Source organism: Strigops habroptila, chromosome 16 (assembly GCF_004027225.2).
Source record: "Strigops habroptila isolate Jane chromosome 16, bStrHab1.2.pri, whole genome shotgun sequence".
Lineage (NCBI taxonomy): Eukaryota > Metazoa > Chordata > Aves > Psittaciformes > Psittacidae > Strigops > Strigops habroptila.
The window spans coordinates 63,610-80,445 of NC_044292.2; the positions used below are offsets into that span (position 1 = coordinate 63,610).

A 16,836-nucleotide genomic window follows, 5' to 3' on the forward strand; every position below is an offset into this window, starting at 1 on the left:
GTGTTCTGTAATGACAACTGCTGGACCAGGCTGCCCAGAGAAGCTGTGGCTGTCCCATCCCTGGCAGTGTTCAAGGCCAGGTTGGACACAGGGGCTTGGAGCAACCTGCTCTAGTGGAAGATATCCCTCCAGCTGGAAATGGATGAGCTTTAAGGTCCCAAACCAACATATGATCTGATAGTTTAACTCTGTATATAAAGAAATCTTTTTTACTGGAACAGTTTTCCAGGTGAATCATATGCATTGCAACCTGCTAGATATATTATAGTTGGTTGGGTTAGTAATGCTGGTAATCTGTGAATTAAAAATTAGGTGGATTTTAAACCATAGCCACACTTTTCTTGTCTGACCTGTAAATGTTTTGATGTTGATAATTTCAGCATATATATCAGTTGCAGAAAAAACACTTGTTCTGCAAGAGAGCCACTGAGGCTATTAGTCAACTGGAGCGCTTCTCAAGAGCACAGCAGGGCTGAACTGACTCTGAAGTCTCTCTGTACCATCCCTGCAGCAGGCATGAGGGGACGTACTGTGGCGGTTACCAGTGAACGCTGGGACACTGCCAAAGGGTGAGTTCGGATTTGGGGGCTAATGGAGCATCCCCGGGGCTGAAGACACCCTTCACACGGGATGGGAATCTCTTGGCAGATAGCTGGAGCTCCTTTTCTGTCCGGCCAGCTCCCAACTCCGCTGCGTAACCCGCGCGTAACGTTGCTAAGAGGCGGCTCCGCGCTGCTCCCGCCTGCCGCGGGGCGGTGCTGGGACCGAGACAGAGTCTGCGGCAGGGTCCCGGCAGCCGCCCGCTGCCCCGCACTCGGCGGCGGGATGGGGCTGCGCTGGGCGCTCCTCGCTGCGCTCCTCCACGCCGCGGGCGGCCGGACAGAAGTGAGTGCGGGGGGGGGCCGGGGGCGGCCGCCGCCGCTTCTTGGACCTTCGTACCGGTTGCAAAGCCGGGGCGAACCCGGCATCGTGGGCACTGCGGGCGTCGTTGTACTGTGTGCTGGCAGTCCCTGGAGCTAGCTGTACCCCTCGGCTTGTACCCAACTGTGATCCTAGGGAACCTCAGCCCCCATTCTTAGGCTTCTTTAAAGTTTATTCTGCTCCCTTTGGCTATGTCGTTGTTATTTCCTGGCTTCCCATAGCAATGACTAATCTTTTTTCCTGGATTTTCATTGGAAATGGGCTGAATTATGAGGCATGCTTGAATGTTTGCAAAAACTGTGAGTGTCCTGGCAAGTGCAGTGTGTAAATCTGTATGTGTTTTACACCGTTGTTTAAACAGGAGGAGTTCGTTGTGCTCTGTTGGATCCCTAAAGGTATTCCCTATTTACACAGAAAAGCCCTTTAATTTACATCTAAGACGTGATGTAATGCAGCTGGGACTGTTCTCTTCTATATCCACTATTTGGCAATGAATGCTTTTAAGTATTTAAAACAAAGTGCTTGATGGGATCTATTGGACTTCAGTTGTGTGTATGCTGTGCTGATGTATTGATAGCATTTTTCTAGCTGATTTTAAAGTGTCCCGGCTTGTGAAGATAAACATGGGAATGGTGCTGAGATGTCTAGGTCATTGCTGTTTCATGGATGTGTATGTTGTGTACGTGTTTATTTGTATTAGTTCAGCCTTGATAAGACAAAGGTTCAGAGAAACCAGGTGAGGATGTCAGAATGTGTACTGAACCCAGAATTACTCAATGGTCTTTTAAGGACTCATGGGTGAGAGGTAAGAGGGCTGTGGGTGACCAGCAGCAGCTTTGCTGTTGTACATATTCACACTTGTGATTGTTGTATCAAAGTTCATGATGATTGAAAGTCTTAACAGAGCATTGCAAAAGCCATCTGTGATAGAAGCAACACTATCTCAAGAAAACAGTGTGTTTCAAAGCAATAGAAAACTGCCAATTCTGACATTTGGCCTCAATAGAAGACAGTTATCCAGTTATCCCCTCTGGCAGTGTTTCTGGCTGGTACACCTGGGGTCTCTTGGGAAGCTTCTTCATCTGCCATTTACACCTGGGGCTCACATAGCTCCTTGCCTGCTGTGCTCTCAGTGGTAGGTATCACCCTGTCTCCCTTAGGTGCAACTTCTACGATGTCTCCACATAAGGTGAAACCTGATGTGGCCCATCCTGACTTGCTGATCCTTTCTTGGGAACCTGCTCATCACCTGCCCTGCTCTGGCAAGTGATGAGGATACAGCCTGTCTTCCTGCCTCTCAGGCCTGCAGTCTAATTCCTCTTGCTTTCAGCCCTTCTGTGAGTATCTTTGTTTTCCACAAGGGAACTGTTTAAGGTTCATCAGCTTTGACAGTGCCTGTTACTGTAAGTGCCAGGTCTTGGTTTAGTGCATAACATCATTTGTTAGGGCAACCTGTGGGAAAACAGACCAACTTTTGGATACATAAGCCTGAAGTTTTGAAACAGAAGAGCTGGTATTCCTGAAAATGTGTATGTTTTCCCAAAGGCATACGTAATAAAATATACTATGTCTTCCTACAAACTTGGACTTGCTTCTATTATGTTGTATGTTGTGAATAGCTTCCATATTCTATGCAGCCTCCTCCCATGTCATTCTGGGAATACGTTTTTGTGTTATGGTGGTGAGTAGCATGAAGCAGACTCTCTAACAGTAAGCAAAATGACAGCGTTCTCAGCGAGGGGGAATGCGGACTTGTAAATCTGTTTGCATGTGGCTACATAAGGACTCCTGCTCTACAGAAGTACAATATAGGATGGGAGAAAAGTTCACATAATGGACCCATAATCTTAGATATTTGCAGGAAAGCAGCTTCAGAAGCAGCTTTATGGGTTGAGTATAGTTGGTACAGCCGGATACAACTCCAGCTGGTTTTGGTCAGACTTGCTGGTATCCAGTGACTAATCTTCAACAGAATTACTTCTGTAAATGACCAGTTTAAGTATTTTGAACAAAATTCTCCTTTTTCCTGTCGTCAGCAGGTTTGATAGCTCAGCAAACGGTATCTCTCTACCTCAAGTCTTTTCCATAACAACAGACTTTTACATCAGAGTCCTTGGTGACTTCATTGTGGTTTCATATGCGTAAAGAACATTACACACCAGATGTAGTTCCTGTTCAGACTCCTTTGTTTGACAGCTTAAGTTTGAAGAAGATAACTGTATGAAGAAGAGATCAATAAAAATGTAGACACGTGAGTTAGGATTAAAATATATACTTAACTATCTTTCTTTGAATGGCCTCCTCAGGTGAAAATTTGTAGATTTGACTGCTGACCTTGACAGCTTTGATTAAAGTAGTTCACATTGGAAGTAACTGCCAAAACTAATGGCATCCATCTAGTGCAAACAAAGCTGAGCTTTGTGTGTGTGTGTGTAAATCGTACCTGAGTTACAAGTCCCTTTCAGTTTCCCATAATGTTCTTTGAGAACACTTGGCAAGAAATTGTCAATTTTATGTCATTGAGAGCTCAGCTCATCAGATAAAATCTCAGGGAGATTGTATCAGACAGTAGAGAGATCCTTTCATGCACAACTTAAGAGAAGTAGATGTGAACCCAAGAACCAACAGGTTTTCCTGTGTCTTTAACTCACAGGGCAGTATTTACAAGACAATGCAGAGTATGAGATAAGAACATTTTTTGCCGGGAAGCTTCACCAGCAGGATAATTTGTGATGTGGCTTAGTGTATTTCTCCCTTTTTTCCCCCTCTTTGTCTGCTTTTGCAGTGAAGTTTTCTGTTTTAAAGCGACTCTCAAGTGCTTGTTTTAATGAAGTTGATCATAGTGACTACAAAAATGTGATATTTATTCTTTTAATAAACAAGAAAGTAACTTAAATGACAAATACTTTTGATGAGAGCAGAGCTCTTCTCCTTCAACAGATTTTAGTGTCAGCTCACATTTGCAAATGGTGTGGCTTATCATTGCCCATCCTATAAGGGTATAATACCAAGTCCAGCTTTAACAGTTATTACTGAACCTAGAAGGTATTGAAAAGCCTTGATTTTCTTTTTGAATTGCTACGGGACTTATTCTCATGAATAATGATGAAACCGATAATGTTGAAGCCAGCCTCTTGGTTTTGCTTCAAAGTCCCTCAATCTTTATGCCAGCCCCTTTAAATAAGCCTACTTAACTGGAAAGCAAAAATGGGTGGCCAAAGTTTGGAGATATCTAGGGCTGCAACATGGTTCCTGCAAAACTGCCTTTCTTCTCAGCAAAAGACATAGAGAAAAACTTGTAAAATGCAGCTTGTGCTCAGCAGCTGTTTCTTTCTTCACCCACTCTGGTGCTTAAGAAGGAGAATGATTATTGTTCTTTCTGGTCATCCTTCCCCACCCTATCACAGCTTCTAGCCTGTTAAAAGCATCTTTACAAGTTTGTTCTTCAATTTGCAACTTGGCTATTTCTTGTTGATCTGGTTGTGAGCAAATGGGGCTGGTATTAGTGAAATGCACCCCAGCCTCCCTGGCTTTGAGTCTTTAACTGGTGAGAACAGACCAGAATTGTCCTGATGCCTGGTCAGTGCCACCAGCTTTCACAGTGTTGTAAGTAGGAGCTGTGAAACTTCTAATTGAATTGTTTGCTTTCCTTTTTTCTTTTCTGGAATGAATATTGAAACTGAAGGTGGCTTTTCTCTGCCTTCATGTTCTCAGGAAAGGTTCTTTTTGACACTGATCATTGAGTAGATGGGTAAAACCCTGCTTCCTCTATATATCTAGGTAAGAGGTGAAATATGTCAACAAGCTGCATAAGAAAATGTTGGGTTCCCTTTAAGCAATTGTTGAGTGGGAAGTGTTAGTCTACTAATGTGAAGACACAATAGACAATCAACATGGGTTTTTTTCAGTATGGAGGAAGAATATTTTCATTACCGGCCTCCCAAGAGCTTGTTCCTGTTTTGGTTTCTCATTTAAATAATACTTTTAAAGTACTTCTCTAAATGTGTGTTGTTTATACATGGAGCAATTTCTTCAGACTGCAGAAAACTGAGCTGTGACACATACTTCTTAAGCAGCATCTTTCTGATCTAGCAGGAAACTCCTACGCTCGTATGACCTAACATTAGCCTTTTTCTTCTGAGTGAGTCTATTTTTCCCTTTGAAAACAGATGGCAGTTCCTCAAATATTTTAACACTTGTTCATTCAAGTCATTGAGGTGTGCTGATTGGTGTGCGCTGAAAAATTAGATATACTGTATTTCATGACTGTTTCTTATGCATTTGACCTGCCATACGAGGTAAGGTTTCTAATTTAATTTAAGTCTTGTAGCCAGTTGCTCCTTTTCAGAAGCAGCAGTGCAGGTTCTGGAGACATCTTTTCCAAAGCATCAAGGTCTTTCTCATTCAGAAAGGAATCACAAAGTGTCTGGAATAATAAAAGCCTTTTTTATCTTTCCTTTGGTGAAACAGTTCTAATAGTACGAGTTCTTTGACTGAAGGGATGGGTTATCTTGCCTGGATATTGCGTGGGTGTAAGTGATAAAGAACATAAGCACAATAAAGAATTGAACTTAGTGTCCAGTGTCCTTTGCACCCACTGATGAAACCAGAAAGGTTCCTTCCAGTACTGCAGTAGTGCCAGGTCCACAGCTCCCTCTTCCACCACCTCAAGAGGCCTGAGGGAATTAACAAGTAGCAAAGCCAATCTCCTAGTTTTCAGATAGGGCTTTAAATGTGTATAGGGAATAGACCTACTAAGTAAGAAGGTATCATTTTTAACATAACCACTTTGCAGAAAACACTTCTCCCTACAAACCCACAGGTAAGAATTCAGGTTTCACTGGTGTTTTGGTGAAGGCTGTTTGAATCATGGCAACAGTGAAGAGGTACTGAGCCCTTTGGTTCAGGGGACGCAGTAGTGGTCAGGTGAGATGCTAATCCCCTAGTTCCATTGCATTTGAACATAAAACTTGGAGAGATCACTTTGTGACAAGAGGAACTTCTAAATGGTCTCAAGTAGCTTATACGCTGTGTGTTCTCCTGCAGCTTTTTGGCATCTGATGCTTTCTGTTCCAGCAAGCCTACATCAGTGCCTTGGAAAGGAAGGGGCTTATAATTGCACTGATCTTTTAGTGTTTGTCTTTTTTGGATCTCTATCTGAGGGTCAGAATGCAGAATGCACTTGTGACTCATGATTTTCCATTTATTTCTCCTAGGACTATTCACTGCCTTATACACCAGAGTCTGCACAATGCAAAGATCCCAACACTGAATTCTATGAAGAACTACTTAATAAATGTTGCAGCCAGTGCCCTCCAGGTAGGTTATAATTTAAATTATTACTTTGCACAGCCAAATTCAGTCAGTTTTCAGATGAGCATAGGACATTTTGATTATTAATATATCTGAAGAGCATTGGATTTTTGCTGTTGCAATGCACTCTAGCTGGAAGACAGTAGAGTGGTGTGACTCTTAAGAGATCTGCAGAAGAGCCACATTGTTTATCAGAACTGGAATTCTCTTATCAAGTTCACCTGGCTGGGGCTTATCAAGCGGTAGGCTGCTGAGCTTTTGAGCACCACTTTGCATGGTGTTTTGGGTATTTTTAAGTCAACACTGGGGGGGAGCAACAGCTCACTATGGGAATTACAGAAATCAGAAAACACGTGTCAGATCCGAGCCCACTACTAACAAATATATTGTAAAACAGGGCATAAGGTAGAGCTTAGTTACTGTATTTTGATAGTATCACTTAAATAAGGGGCTTTCCATTGCACGGGTTGATGTATAATTACTCATTAAAGGAGTTTTGCTGTCTTTTACTGTAAATCAGACACTGCAGACCACTGTCAGAGACTGGGTACAAGACTACAGAAACTGCCTGTCTTGAGGTGTCGTGTCTTAAACTCCAGTGATAATTATTAGCAATCTTGTTAGCAGAAGCTGTTGACTGCAGAAAGGCGGCTGTGTGGGTTTGGCTTTTTTGGGGGTAGAAATGCTGTTTGGGTATCTTAATAATAGAGGTTTTGCAACAAGTTGTCATTATATTATTAGATTAAACACAGCAAAAAACTGCTTTTCCCTTCCCTTCCCCCCATTACTTGCTGAGCAAACAAAATCTGTCTCAGTAAGTGCTGAGTTCCTGTCAGAGAGATTCGGAAATTTAAGCAGGAAATCATGTGCTGAAGCAGCCACAGTTGCTTGAATTAACCAAAAGTGTCTAGATAGATCTGCCCAACTTCCTTTGTTAAAAACACAACACATGAAAGGTGATAATTCGTAGGTTAAATCCTCTTCTGTTATGGTATGTACTGGTCAGTCTACTTGTCCTTAATTTTAGTATTTTAGAATAACAAACTCTGGTCAACAAGTTGTAGGAAGTCTAAAAATCTTTATTTTTGTTATTACGAATTTGAATATTTTTTTTTACTATAATTTATCAAAAATTGAAGCCTAAATCAGTAGCAGGTTGTGGGAGGCAGAATTTTAAGCTTCAGATTAGTACATGGAAAAACAAAGTCTTTGGAAATAATTCCTATGGCTCACCTCCAGGGCCTGTTCTTTTGGAGAACACAGATTCTCTGAGCAGCTCCAAAGACTTTCAGTGTTATTCCTGCTTTCTGTGTATATTTTCCAGGATATTTCTGTACAGGATATGAGACATTGACTTTTATCTTCTTCCTCTCTTCAAGCAAGGGGGAAATGGCAAATGAGGTGTTTTCTTTTCTCCAAAATGGATATGTTGGAACTCATATTTGCTTATTCCCACCACTGCACTGAACTCTGTTGTTGGTGAGAAGAATTGGAGAAACTTTGACAGCTTTAGATTTTGTCTGTAATACCAGTAGCTTCAGAAACTTGTTGCTTTGATCTATTAGGGCTGACTGAAGAGGTGAAGGAAAAAGAGTGAGCTCACACCGCTTTGATAGTGGCAAGTGGTGAAGTTCTAATTCAGGTCTGTTTATGATAATACTTTATTATGCCTTCTTCACTTGCTGCCTGTAGTCTTTCAGTAAAGGCCTCACCCAGATACATCACTCTAGCACATGCCTGACTTTCAGCATGAAACACCATCCTCTGTTTCACCACCGAACACAGCTTCTCTGAGGGTAACAAGTTTGGTTTATGTACTCTGGTAGCTGCAGCTAAGTATATGCTGAGGAGTTTTGTTCAGGATTGAGGCTGCCTTGGAATTCACTGAACTGAATGCAGGAACAGGGGTCAAACATTAATAACACAAAAACCATCAGAGTTTCCCTGTACATACATGCAGTCCTCCTTGAAATCAATACTTGCTTGGTATGTTATCAATCTCATAGCTGCAGTGACAGGAAGGGGTTTCCACAGCGAAGAAGGAAACTTACCTTAAACAATTCCTAGCGATCTTTTCCAATGAGATGCTTTCTCTGATTTGTTTTTAATAGGTCAATATAAGACAGAGAGCTGCAGTCACGCTGTGGACACAAAGTGCAGTCCCTGTAGACCTAACACATATACAGAAATCTGGAATCTGTCTCCTCAGTGCTTTGCGTGCTCACCACCCTGCAGGAAAGGTAGGACTGAATTAGCAAAGATGCATTTGGGACTTGAACAGCCTGCTCAAAAAGTGGGCTTGGTTTAGCCTAGTCGTTTCTCCTAAGAAAACTAGGAGGTTTTGTCTATCACTTCTCATGCTTTTGGTACTTTGAAGATCTGGGTAAAAGAATCAGGGAAAAGCCTTGCAGAGGGCCCTGCATCTTTTTCTTTCCAAGTCCTAAAAATGTGATGCCAATCTTATATTCTTGGAAACTAAAGCACTGCATCACTAAAATAGATCCACATGTCACCAGTAGAATAACTTCCTGCTTACGCTCTTCAGCCAAGGGAGCTTAAGACCAGACTTGCACTGCAATAAATGGCTAATTCCATTTCCAGCATCCAGTCATGATCTGCATAGACTACAAATCTTAGTGTGGCCCGCGGATACTGCAGTGATGAACACAGGTAATACAGATGTGCATATTTATGGTTATAATACAACATAATGCAACTGCAGGTACAGAGTTTCAAGTGTGCATTCTACGGATGCACATTTCTCCTTTCCTAGAGAGAGGAAACTCTTCTGAAAATGTAGCTGTTGGGGCATATAACATATTTGTTTTATGATGGTATACTAGCCAGAAGCTATTCTCTTTAAAGCTATGATTTTAAATGTTGCTAATGACATCTTGCTTTATTCTTGTTTCAAACCCAGGATTTGTGCAGAATCAAACATGCACTCCATCACAGGACAGAATCTGTAGCTGCTCACCCAATGAGTATTGCATTTCAAAAATATACAAGTACTGCAGAATATGTAAAGTGCATAAAAAATGTGGAAAAGGTTACCGGGTTTCCAGGAGAGGTAATTTAATTCTTTAATTGTTTTACTGTATGAAGAGGGTTATTTTTTTGTGTTAATCATCCATCAATATTTCTGGATCTGCCTCCAACTCAGTAAATGACAGGAATATGGTCTTTTAATTCCCTACAGTTAGTCACTCTTTTTAGTGCAAGCATTATCTTAGCAAGTAGGCAATAACTTAGAGCAACAGTATTCTCAAGAGGCATATCCAAAGGGACATGTTGCAATCTATTACTACCATGTATCATAAAGTTCTCTAACCCAACTTAATCTTCCTTTGTTATGCTCTACTGTGTTACTTACTATGTAAGTAACTCAGATTCAAGACCACTTCATTCCTCCTTGAAACAGGGCTTCAGGTTTTGGTTACAAATGTGCATATTTATGGTTATAATACAGTATAATGCAACTGCAGTTACAGTAATGGTGACTCTGTGCTGTCCTGCAGAATTCATCTGGCTTTATTAGATGATGACATTCACCACTGATACTATAGCTGTCTCAAGATGATAAATGATATTCAAAGATTATCATTATCATCACTGGAACACTGAGTATTTTTAAGAACCTAAGAATCATTTGAAAAGATACAGAAACTCCAGCAGAATGGAATAGGTGGTCAGTCTGTCAGGGACTAATGAAAAAGTTCAACTTTGTCTGCAGTACCACTTTTTAACCTTTTGGTGGGTTTTTACAGTCCTTTTCAAAGACTGGCTATCCAGGGGACCACACTAACAGCTGATTAATCTCTGAGTTGTGCTTGGGTTGAGTGTTTCAAATTTATCTCTTTTGTGAATGTATTTTGTGTACTGCCTCTGTATCACTTCGAGGAACTGTATCACAGACCTCGATTATTCATTCCTGATTCTCACTGGATGACTAACTGGAGTTTTCATGTTTGTTTAAAGGGACAGACAGCACAGACACAGAATGTAAACCTTGTCCTCCTGGCACTTTTTCACATGAGGAATCTTATGATACCAGCTGTGTACCACATAAAGTGTAAGCCAGTGTTTCCATCTGATAGCAACCTTAACTGTGCACAGGGTTACTTTCTTTCCTAACTCTCTTTTTTGCTTTTTGCAGTTGCAAATCAGTGGCTGTTCCTGGAAACAGCATAAATGACACTGTTTGCAGGGACTCGGGAACAGCAGTTGCCACAGTTCTACCTAACACTGTTTTGAACCTGCTCCTGACTCAGAGCTCAGCTTCTAACAGACCTGAAATAATAACTCGACCTGTCACTTTAAACTCTGCATCTGACAATTCTCACATCATCGGTGAGCTATTGACTCATTTAAAGTCACTCTGGTCTGCCTAGGAAGCAAGTTTATATTTAGTTCTCTGTTTCTTTCCAAGACCAATTACCTGTACCCAAACAGAATCTCAGACGAGCTGAATTAATTCAATATGACACTGCCTGTAGTGAGTTGCATAATATTTACCTGTGCATCTGTGCTACCCCAGTGCATTCTACAGGCCTTGCAATTCTGGAGATATTCCTAAAAAAACCCAAACTAGATTAGACAAGGCATTTCCTGAGAACTGCTACTATGAAGGAGCTGCTAGAAAAGGTCAGATTTCTAGATTCCGGGCTGAGCCAAACTTGACTTCATAAAGGTCCTGGTGAGAGGGCTTTGGAGACTTCTGGCAGCCTTTCCTGAGACAGGAATTCCTTACAGCATCCACAACGGTGGATGTGTTCTCTCCTGTTCACAACTTCTCCAGAAGGCATTCAGGAGCATTCTGGGCTGCCCGGTCTTGTATTTAACAAACTGTTGCTAGCTTAGAGAGACCGATCTAGTGATTGAGGCTGAAAGTGTGTCCTCACTTTCCAGGACAGGAAAATTCCACGTTATGAAGTGATGAAGACTGAAATGAGACCTTGGTATCTGACAACAGAGGCATCAAATCTGAATGTCAGACGCACTGATACTTGTAAATTTAACTTTTGCAGCCATAGACAGAAAATCACAAAACTGCTGCTTTCTCATTGGATCCTTTGTCAGATCAACCTGCTAATTTATCTTTTTCATTTATTTTCAGGATCAGTAGCAGGCCCATTGTTATTGTTCCTGATAATCAGTATTCTGGGGTATTGCTTAGTCTCCAAAAAAAAAGGTAAGATTCATGAAGTGAAAACAGCAGATCTGTAAATACTGGAAAGAGCATCACTTCATTTCCTACTAATTTAAGGCCTCTGGTTGACTGACATTAGTGTCTTAGAAGATGGTAGCTTTCTTTGAAGCTTTTCTTGTGGCTGGATATGGATGAAGTATCACTAATGTGGAGATTATTTGATGTCTAACAATGTATGAGCTTATTTTTTTCCTAAGGGGACAAGGTGATGAGTTACAGGTTTCTGCATCACTGGCTGGCAGCCCATAGCTTCATGAAACCCTGAGGAGCTTTGTCAGGATTCCTCTGTTCCATTGGGACGAAATTGGCAAAAAGCTTCAACAGAAGAGACACCAAGAGAAAACTCATGCAAATCAGCTTGAGCACATGAGCTTTGTGGCTACAGAAAAACAGAATTAAAAAAACACTCCAGGAATTCCACACGTCTTTAAAGTATCTTTATTAAGTTACATGGGGTGAAATTCATCTCAATACAGGGATAGAGTGAGGCAAATGTCCCATTCAGATCTCTCTCATTCCTCAGATTTTAGATAATTGTCTAAACATAAAACATCTTAGTGGAGCTGGGCAACTGTACAACAGTTGTACTCCTACTGCAGCTTGTTTAAATATGTTGTACTTCCTCATTCAAATATTAGAAGTTATCAAATGTTATAATTAAGCAGTCATGACTGTAGTTTATTGTCATTTTCCCTCTGACTTCATACTAGAAAAATTATTAATTCATGCAGGGGTCTTCTTTGCTTGCTGGTTAAATTTAAACCACTTTACAAAATTAATAAAATATAGCTTTCAACATTTCCAAGCAGTGCGTAATAAATGTACATTTGGAATTTATTCCAGTAGAGGGTATCACTGAGACTAGTTAAGAAAGCAGCTTTGGCAACTGAAACAAATATGGGTGCTAATTAACTGTTCTTCCTCACTTGCAGCTCCTGTATTCTCTCCACCAGCCACAGAAGCAGATTTGGTGAGTGTCGCTCCTTCTTTACATCTTTTCCATCCCTTTAAAAGTTACACAGAAATCATGCAGTCTTATCTAATTACAAGAAGAAGAAAACTGCACAGCAGAAAGACAACTGGAATGAGAAGAGGGTGATTTGGTCCTCCAGCTGGAGCGTAAGATGTACCTTAAATAAATGACATAATGTACTATCCTCACTTTATGTGAGGCTCTATCAGCAATAAACCATAAGTGTGCGTCAGAAGACCACGACAGGGCCTTTTCTCCCAGTGTAACCCTGTACGTGCCCTCAGGAGACAGGTTCATTTTCCTGAACAACTAATGAGCTGGTGTGAATTTTACTCAGTCATCACAAAGCAAATAACAACTATCAGGGGTTCCTTCAGCTGCCCAAGTACTGACCAGTTAGTGTTTTTTAAAAAGATTAATGTTTTGCATTTCTCTGCAAATGTTCCAGCCTTTTTCCCCCACAGAAAAGCAGTGTGACAAAAAAGTGAGAAATACAGGATCGCAAAACTCCAGCAGTTCCGAACATGACGAACAGCATCTCCTGCGAACTTCTGGGTCCAGCAGCAGCTTCCTGAATAATCCAACTGGATCTGCAAGAATCAGTGTAATAAGTAACAAGAACAATGAAAAGAAAAAAACAGAAGGATTTCAGCAGCAACATTCAGCTGCAGAAGGATGTAAGTGTCACAGCAGAGACAGACACAACTCTGCGAGTTCAGGTAAGAATGTATCAGAATGATCTAAAACCACTTGAAATTTGATTATCAGTTGTGAGTCTTTTAGCAGAAGTTTAAATAGGATAAAACATCAAACTCATGTTCAGCAGAGAGAGTATTTAGTAATCGAGAAGAAAAAGTGATTGTTTTGTCAGCCTAAGGCAGCGAAGAGTATGCTTAATGGAGCAAAAGCTGTTTGCAGACTAGGGGATCAGTGTAATCACAGGCATGTACCTGTACATGGAAGTAAGAGCCAAAGGGAACAGTAAAAAAAGCACATTGTCTGAGGCAACTGTAGTAGCCACAGATGGGTAGGGAGCTGGCTCTAATCCAGGGCTCTCTATTAATTTTTATGGCTTTTTGGTGGGATGATTTCATGGTACCAAAAAACCCCTAAAATCTTAGCAGATCAACTCCACCAGCATGCCTAAATGAAGTGAAGCCAGAAGATACTTAGTGTCTATTTTAACATTAAGTCAAAGAACTGGATAAAAGAATCCAACTGTGCTATTCTGAGTTTCGTTCTTCCCTGTTGAATGTGTTTTCTGTTCATTTGACAGGGCATTCTGGTAACGGAGGAACGCAGGTGAATGTGACTTGTATTGTTAAAGTATGCAGTCCAGACTGCAGTTCCCAGTTCCCAGAACAGACTAGTTCAACTAGCATGGATTATGGAAACGCTCCCTATTATTCCCCAACAGGGGAAGAAACTCCCCTTTCAAGAGAAGAACACCTCTTAAACAAAGAAACTGAAATTCAGACCTCAGTGGAAAATGAGGACAATTTACTTCAAGGCTCACTGCCAGAGGAAAAGAAGTTTCCTCTGGGTATTGAAGATGAGGGGATGAAAACCAGTTAAAGGAAATTACAGATCATACTGACTGACTTACAACATTCACCAAACAGCCCCTTATCTTCCAGAATAATCATTATGTTAAATGTAGCATTCCTACAGAGACCTGACATTTCAGATGAATATAGACACTGAGGTTTGGAGTTTTTTAGTCTCTTTTGTCAGCTTTGCGAGTTGAAGGATGATCTTTGCAGTTTAAAAAACTTGAATGCTTTTTCTTTTAAACTGAATGGCCAACTCCTCCCCTTCTTCTGTGACACTCTAGAGAGACCTTTACCAGATTTGAAAAGGAATATTTTTTTTCTAGCTTTATGCTGTTGATTTTTCTCCTGAGACTCTTTGTGATGATGACCTGGGTTCAGGTATGCCACCTGGCAAGAACATGGCTGTGACCAGCACTTCTAAGAGACTGGAGTTAAACTTTCATGCAATGCTAATGAATTCTTCATTTGACTTTAATTTTAAAACTCTTGCATTCAATTTCTTGCATTCAATTTCCTGCATTCAATTTCCTGTCCCATATCTTCATGGACATATTGGCCCTCATCATCCTGGATATTTCTTTTATTATTACAGTTTGCTTTTGCTCATTATTGGACCAAACTTCAAATCAACCTTAAGTGTATAAAGGAGTGAAATCTTTTACAGGACCTTTTTTTTACTAGATTACAACTATTATGTCTGAACAATGGCATTTCATTAGCTGTACAGTTTATTTTAGAATAGAAAATCTAGATTAAATAGTTGTATCTTGGAGTAAGAAGTAAGTTCCTTTTACTGACAGCTCTAAAGTTTATCATCTTTGTGTCCTGGCTGATTTAATGTGGTTCCTTGGTTGATTCTGACCTCATTTTTGAGGTTAACCGTAAACCCAAAATATTTTTCCCTGTGTTCCAGTGAATATTAGAGAAGACCCATGCAAATACGTATGCCACATAGCTCACACCTGTTGACCTCAGGAAAAGAACTCTTGATGATGGCATAGTATCATCTGTAAAAAGTGGGATTGACTCAAACCTCGGAACCAGAAAATCCTGTTCTCTTCTTGCATGACGCTGAAGATCCAACCACCTCTTACAGGAAGTTATTAAGGTTCTCCTTGAATCAAGTGGGAGTCTTTTGGTTTTGGAAGTAAATTTTCAGGATCCCAATTCCCATAATTATATATTACAGCTATGACCTACCCAACAATTGTGGCATCAGTATTCAACCAGAATTTGCAGTTTGGCTTTGCAATGTCTGAATTACATTGGAGTGAAGTCATACAGTGGGCATAACTTTTTTTTCTTTTATGCCATAAACTCTACTGTTGGACTAGATGATCACTGTACTTCCAACTGAACTATTCTACCTCAAGAGGAACTAAATGCAGTACTTATTGCTGAGGCCTTAGACTGGAAAAGGGCATTTTAGAATAGCATTTATTCTACAGCTACAGAAGAGATGCAGGTTTTAAAAATACAAATGTTAAACTTCCAAAACACCTATGAGTTTTATTAACATTACTGCTGGAACTGAGAACTGGCAAACAGGTCTTTAATTCTACTGTGAAGAAACCTTTTACAACTGTATATTGAACTTGAATGGAATATTCAGAAAAGACTTTGAAAATGGGCACACTGAAACTATTACAAAACTGAAGGATTTAGGCAAGAACCAAACAGCGCTTTGGGTCTCTTGCACTGTGCTGAGTATTCTCATGTCTTGTCATCTTCCAGTATTAGGACCACACTGAAGAAGCAGTGGAAGATATTTTTAAAAACGTTCAAAAGGAGGATCCTGTTACAGCAGTTAATTACTGGGTTTTCAAATTATGGAGCTGTGTTACAGAAGGAAAATCTAAGTTTTATGTTGAAATAGGAAAAATGTGCTTGCATCTGCTTATAAAAAATAAAAGGCTGCATTTTTGTCATTATGTGTGCCTTTAAGTTTTCTGACGTCTTCATTAAACTGAAGGAGGTTGTAGTGAGGTGGGTGTGGGTCTCTTCTCTCGGGTAACAAGGACAAGTGGAAACAGCTCAAGCTGCACCAGGGGAGGTTTAGATGGAGATGAGGAACAATTCCTTCCCCAGAGTCACCGTCCCTGCAAGTGTTCACACACTGTGTAGACGAGGCCCTCAGTGACATGGGTTAGTGGTGGCCTTGGCAGTGCTGGGCAACGGTCGCACTCGATGATCTTAACGGCCCAACCCTGTTGATTCTGTGATTCTATTCTAGAACGGGTTCTTCTGCACAAATTAAGTTGCTCCGTGCCCAACGACTCTATTTGATCATTCGATGGCCTCATCACGAGAGGGCTGACCCGCTGCGGTGTGCGCACGGACGCAACCGGCCACCAGCACCGGCAACCAGTATGGCTCCTCCACCGCGGCGCCGGTGAGCACGGCCGTGACCGCGGCCCCGGCGCGGCAGGCGGGCTCCGGCTCTCTGTTTAGTCGGCGGGTGACAGCGGCCGCGCGGGCCCTCGGCCTGACACGCGGGCCCTGGGCGGGCAGACTGGCGGCCCGCCCTCCTTCGCGGCCTAGTTCGCCCGCCAGCGCCTCGAGCGGCGGCGCCCAGGGGAGCTGAAGCAGGACCGGCCTCACAGGCCCGCCGGGCCGGCTCCGCCTCAAAGAGGCGGGGAAGGCGCACATCGATAGCTCAGCGTTCCTCTGTCCAGGCGAGCCCCCGCCGGTTGGCTCGGATCGATTGGCGTGCGGCCCGCCGGCCCCCCGCAGTGTCGAGGAGGCGGCCGCCACCGGGCGCCCAGGTAGGTACCGGCGGGAGGGGGTCGCGGGCAGCGCCGCACTGTCGGCGGTAGGCCCCGGCTGTCGTTTCCTCCTGCGTCAGCTTCAGCTCACAGCTCGGCCGC

At 41.9% G+C, this 16,836-nt stretch overlaps 2 protein-coding genes across 10 annotated transcripts in view; both read left to right on the forward strand.

Moving 5' to 3' along the window:
• The first annotated feature begins 630 nt into the window (after window positions 1–630).
• LOC115617460 (tumor necrosis factor receptor superfamily member 1B-like) lies at window positions 631–16,303 on the forward strand. Its single transcript, XM_030507974.1, has 10 exons — window positions 631–990; window positions 6,138–6,240; window positions 8,346–8,474; window positions 9,155–9,304; window positions 10,213–10,306; window positions 10,391–10,584; window positions 11,351–11,425; window positions 12,376–12,413; window positions 12,865–13,135; window positions 13,693–16,303. Exons 1-10 carry the CDS (start codon window positions 631–633, stop codon window positions 13,989–13,991), a joined length of 1,713 nt encoding a protein of 570 aa, XP_030363834.1. The 3' UTR covers window positions 13,992–16,303.
• Window positions 16,304–16,528: 225 nt separating this feature from the next.
• The window catches only part of VPS13D (vacuolar protein sorting 13 homolog D), a 104,588-nt gene continuing 104,280 nt past the window's right edge, over window positions 16,529–16,836 (forward strand). For all 9 annotated transcript variants that reach the window (XR_003994621.1, XM_030508138.1, XM_030508137.1 and 6 more), the window contains exon 1: window positions 16,529–16,734. The gene's annotated coding sequence lies outside the window, so the exon portion shown is untranslated. The remainder of the gene's footprint in view (window positions 16,735–16,836) is intronic.

What these genes read in the sequence shown, in the direction of transcription:
- LOC115617460 (XM_030507974.1), top strand. Translation starts at nt 631, where the DNA reads ATGGGAATCTCTTGGCAGATAGCTGGAGCTCCTTTTCTGTCCGGCCAG. An exon ending in TGACAATTCTCACATCATCG is followed by an intron (nt 10,585 to 11,350) that starts GTGAGCTATTGA and finishes ATTTATTTTCAG; the next exon opens with GATCAGTAGCAGGCCCATTG. An exon ending in ACACAACTCTGCGAGTTCAG is followed by an intron (nt 13,136 to 13,692) that starts GTAAGAATGTAT and finishes TTCATTTGACAG; the next exon opens with GGCATTCTGGTAACGGAGGA.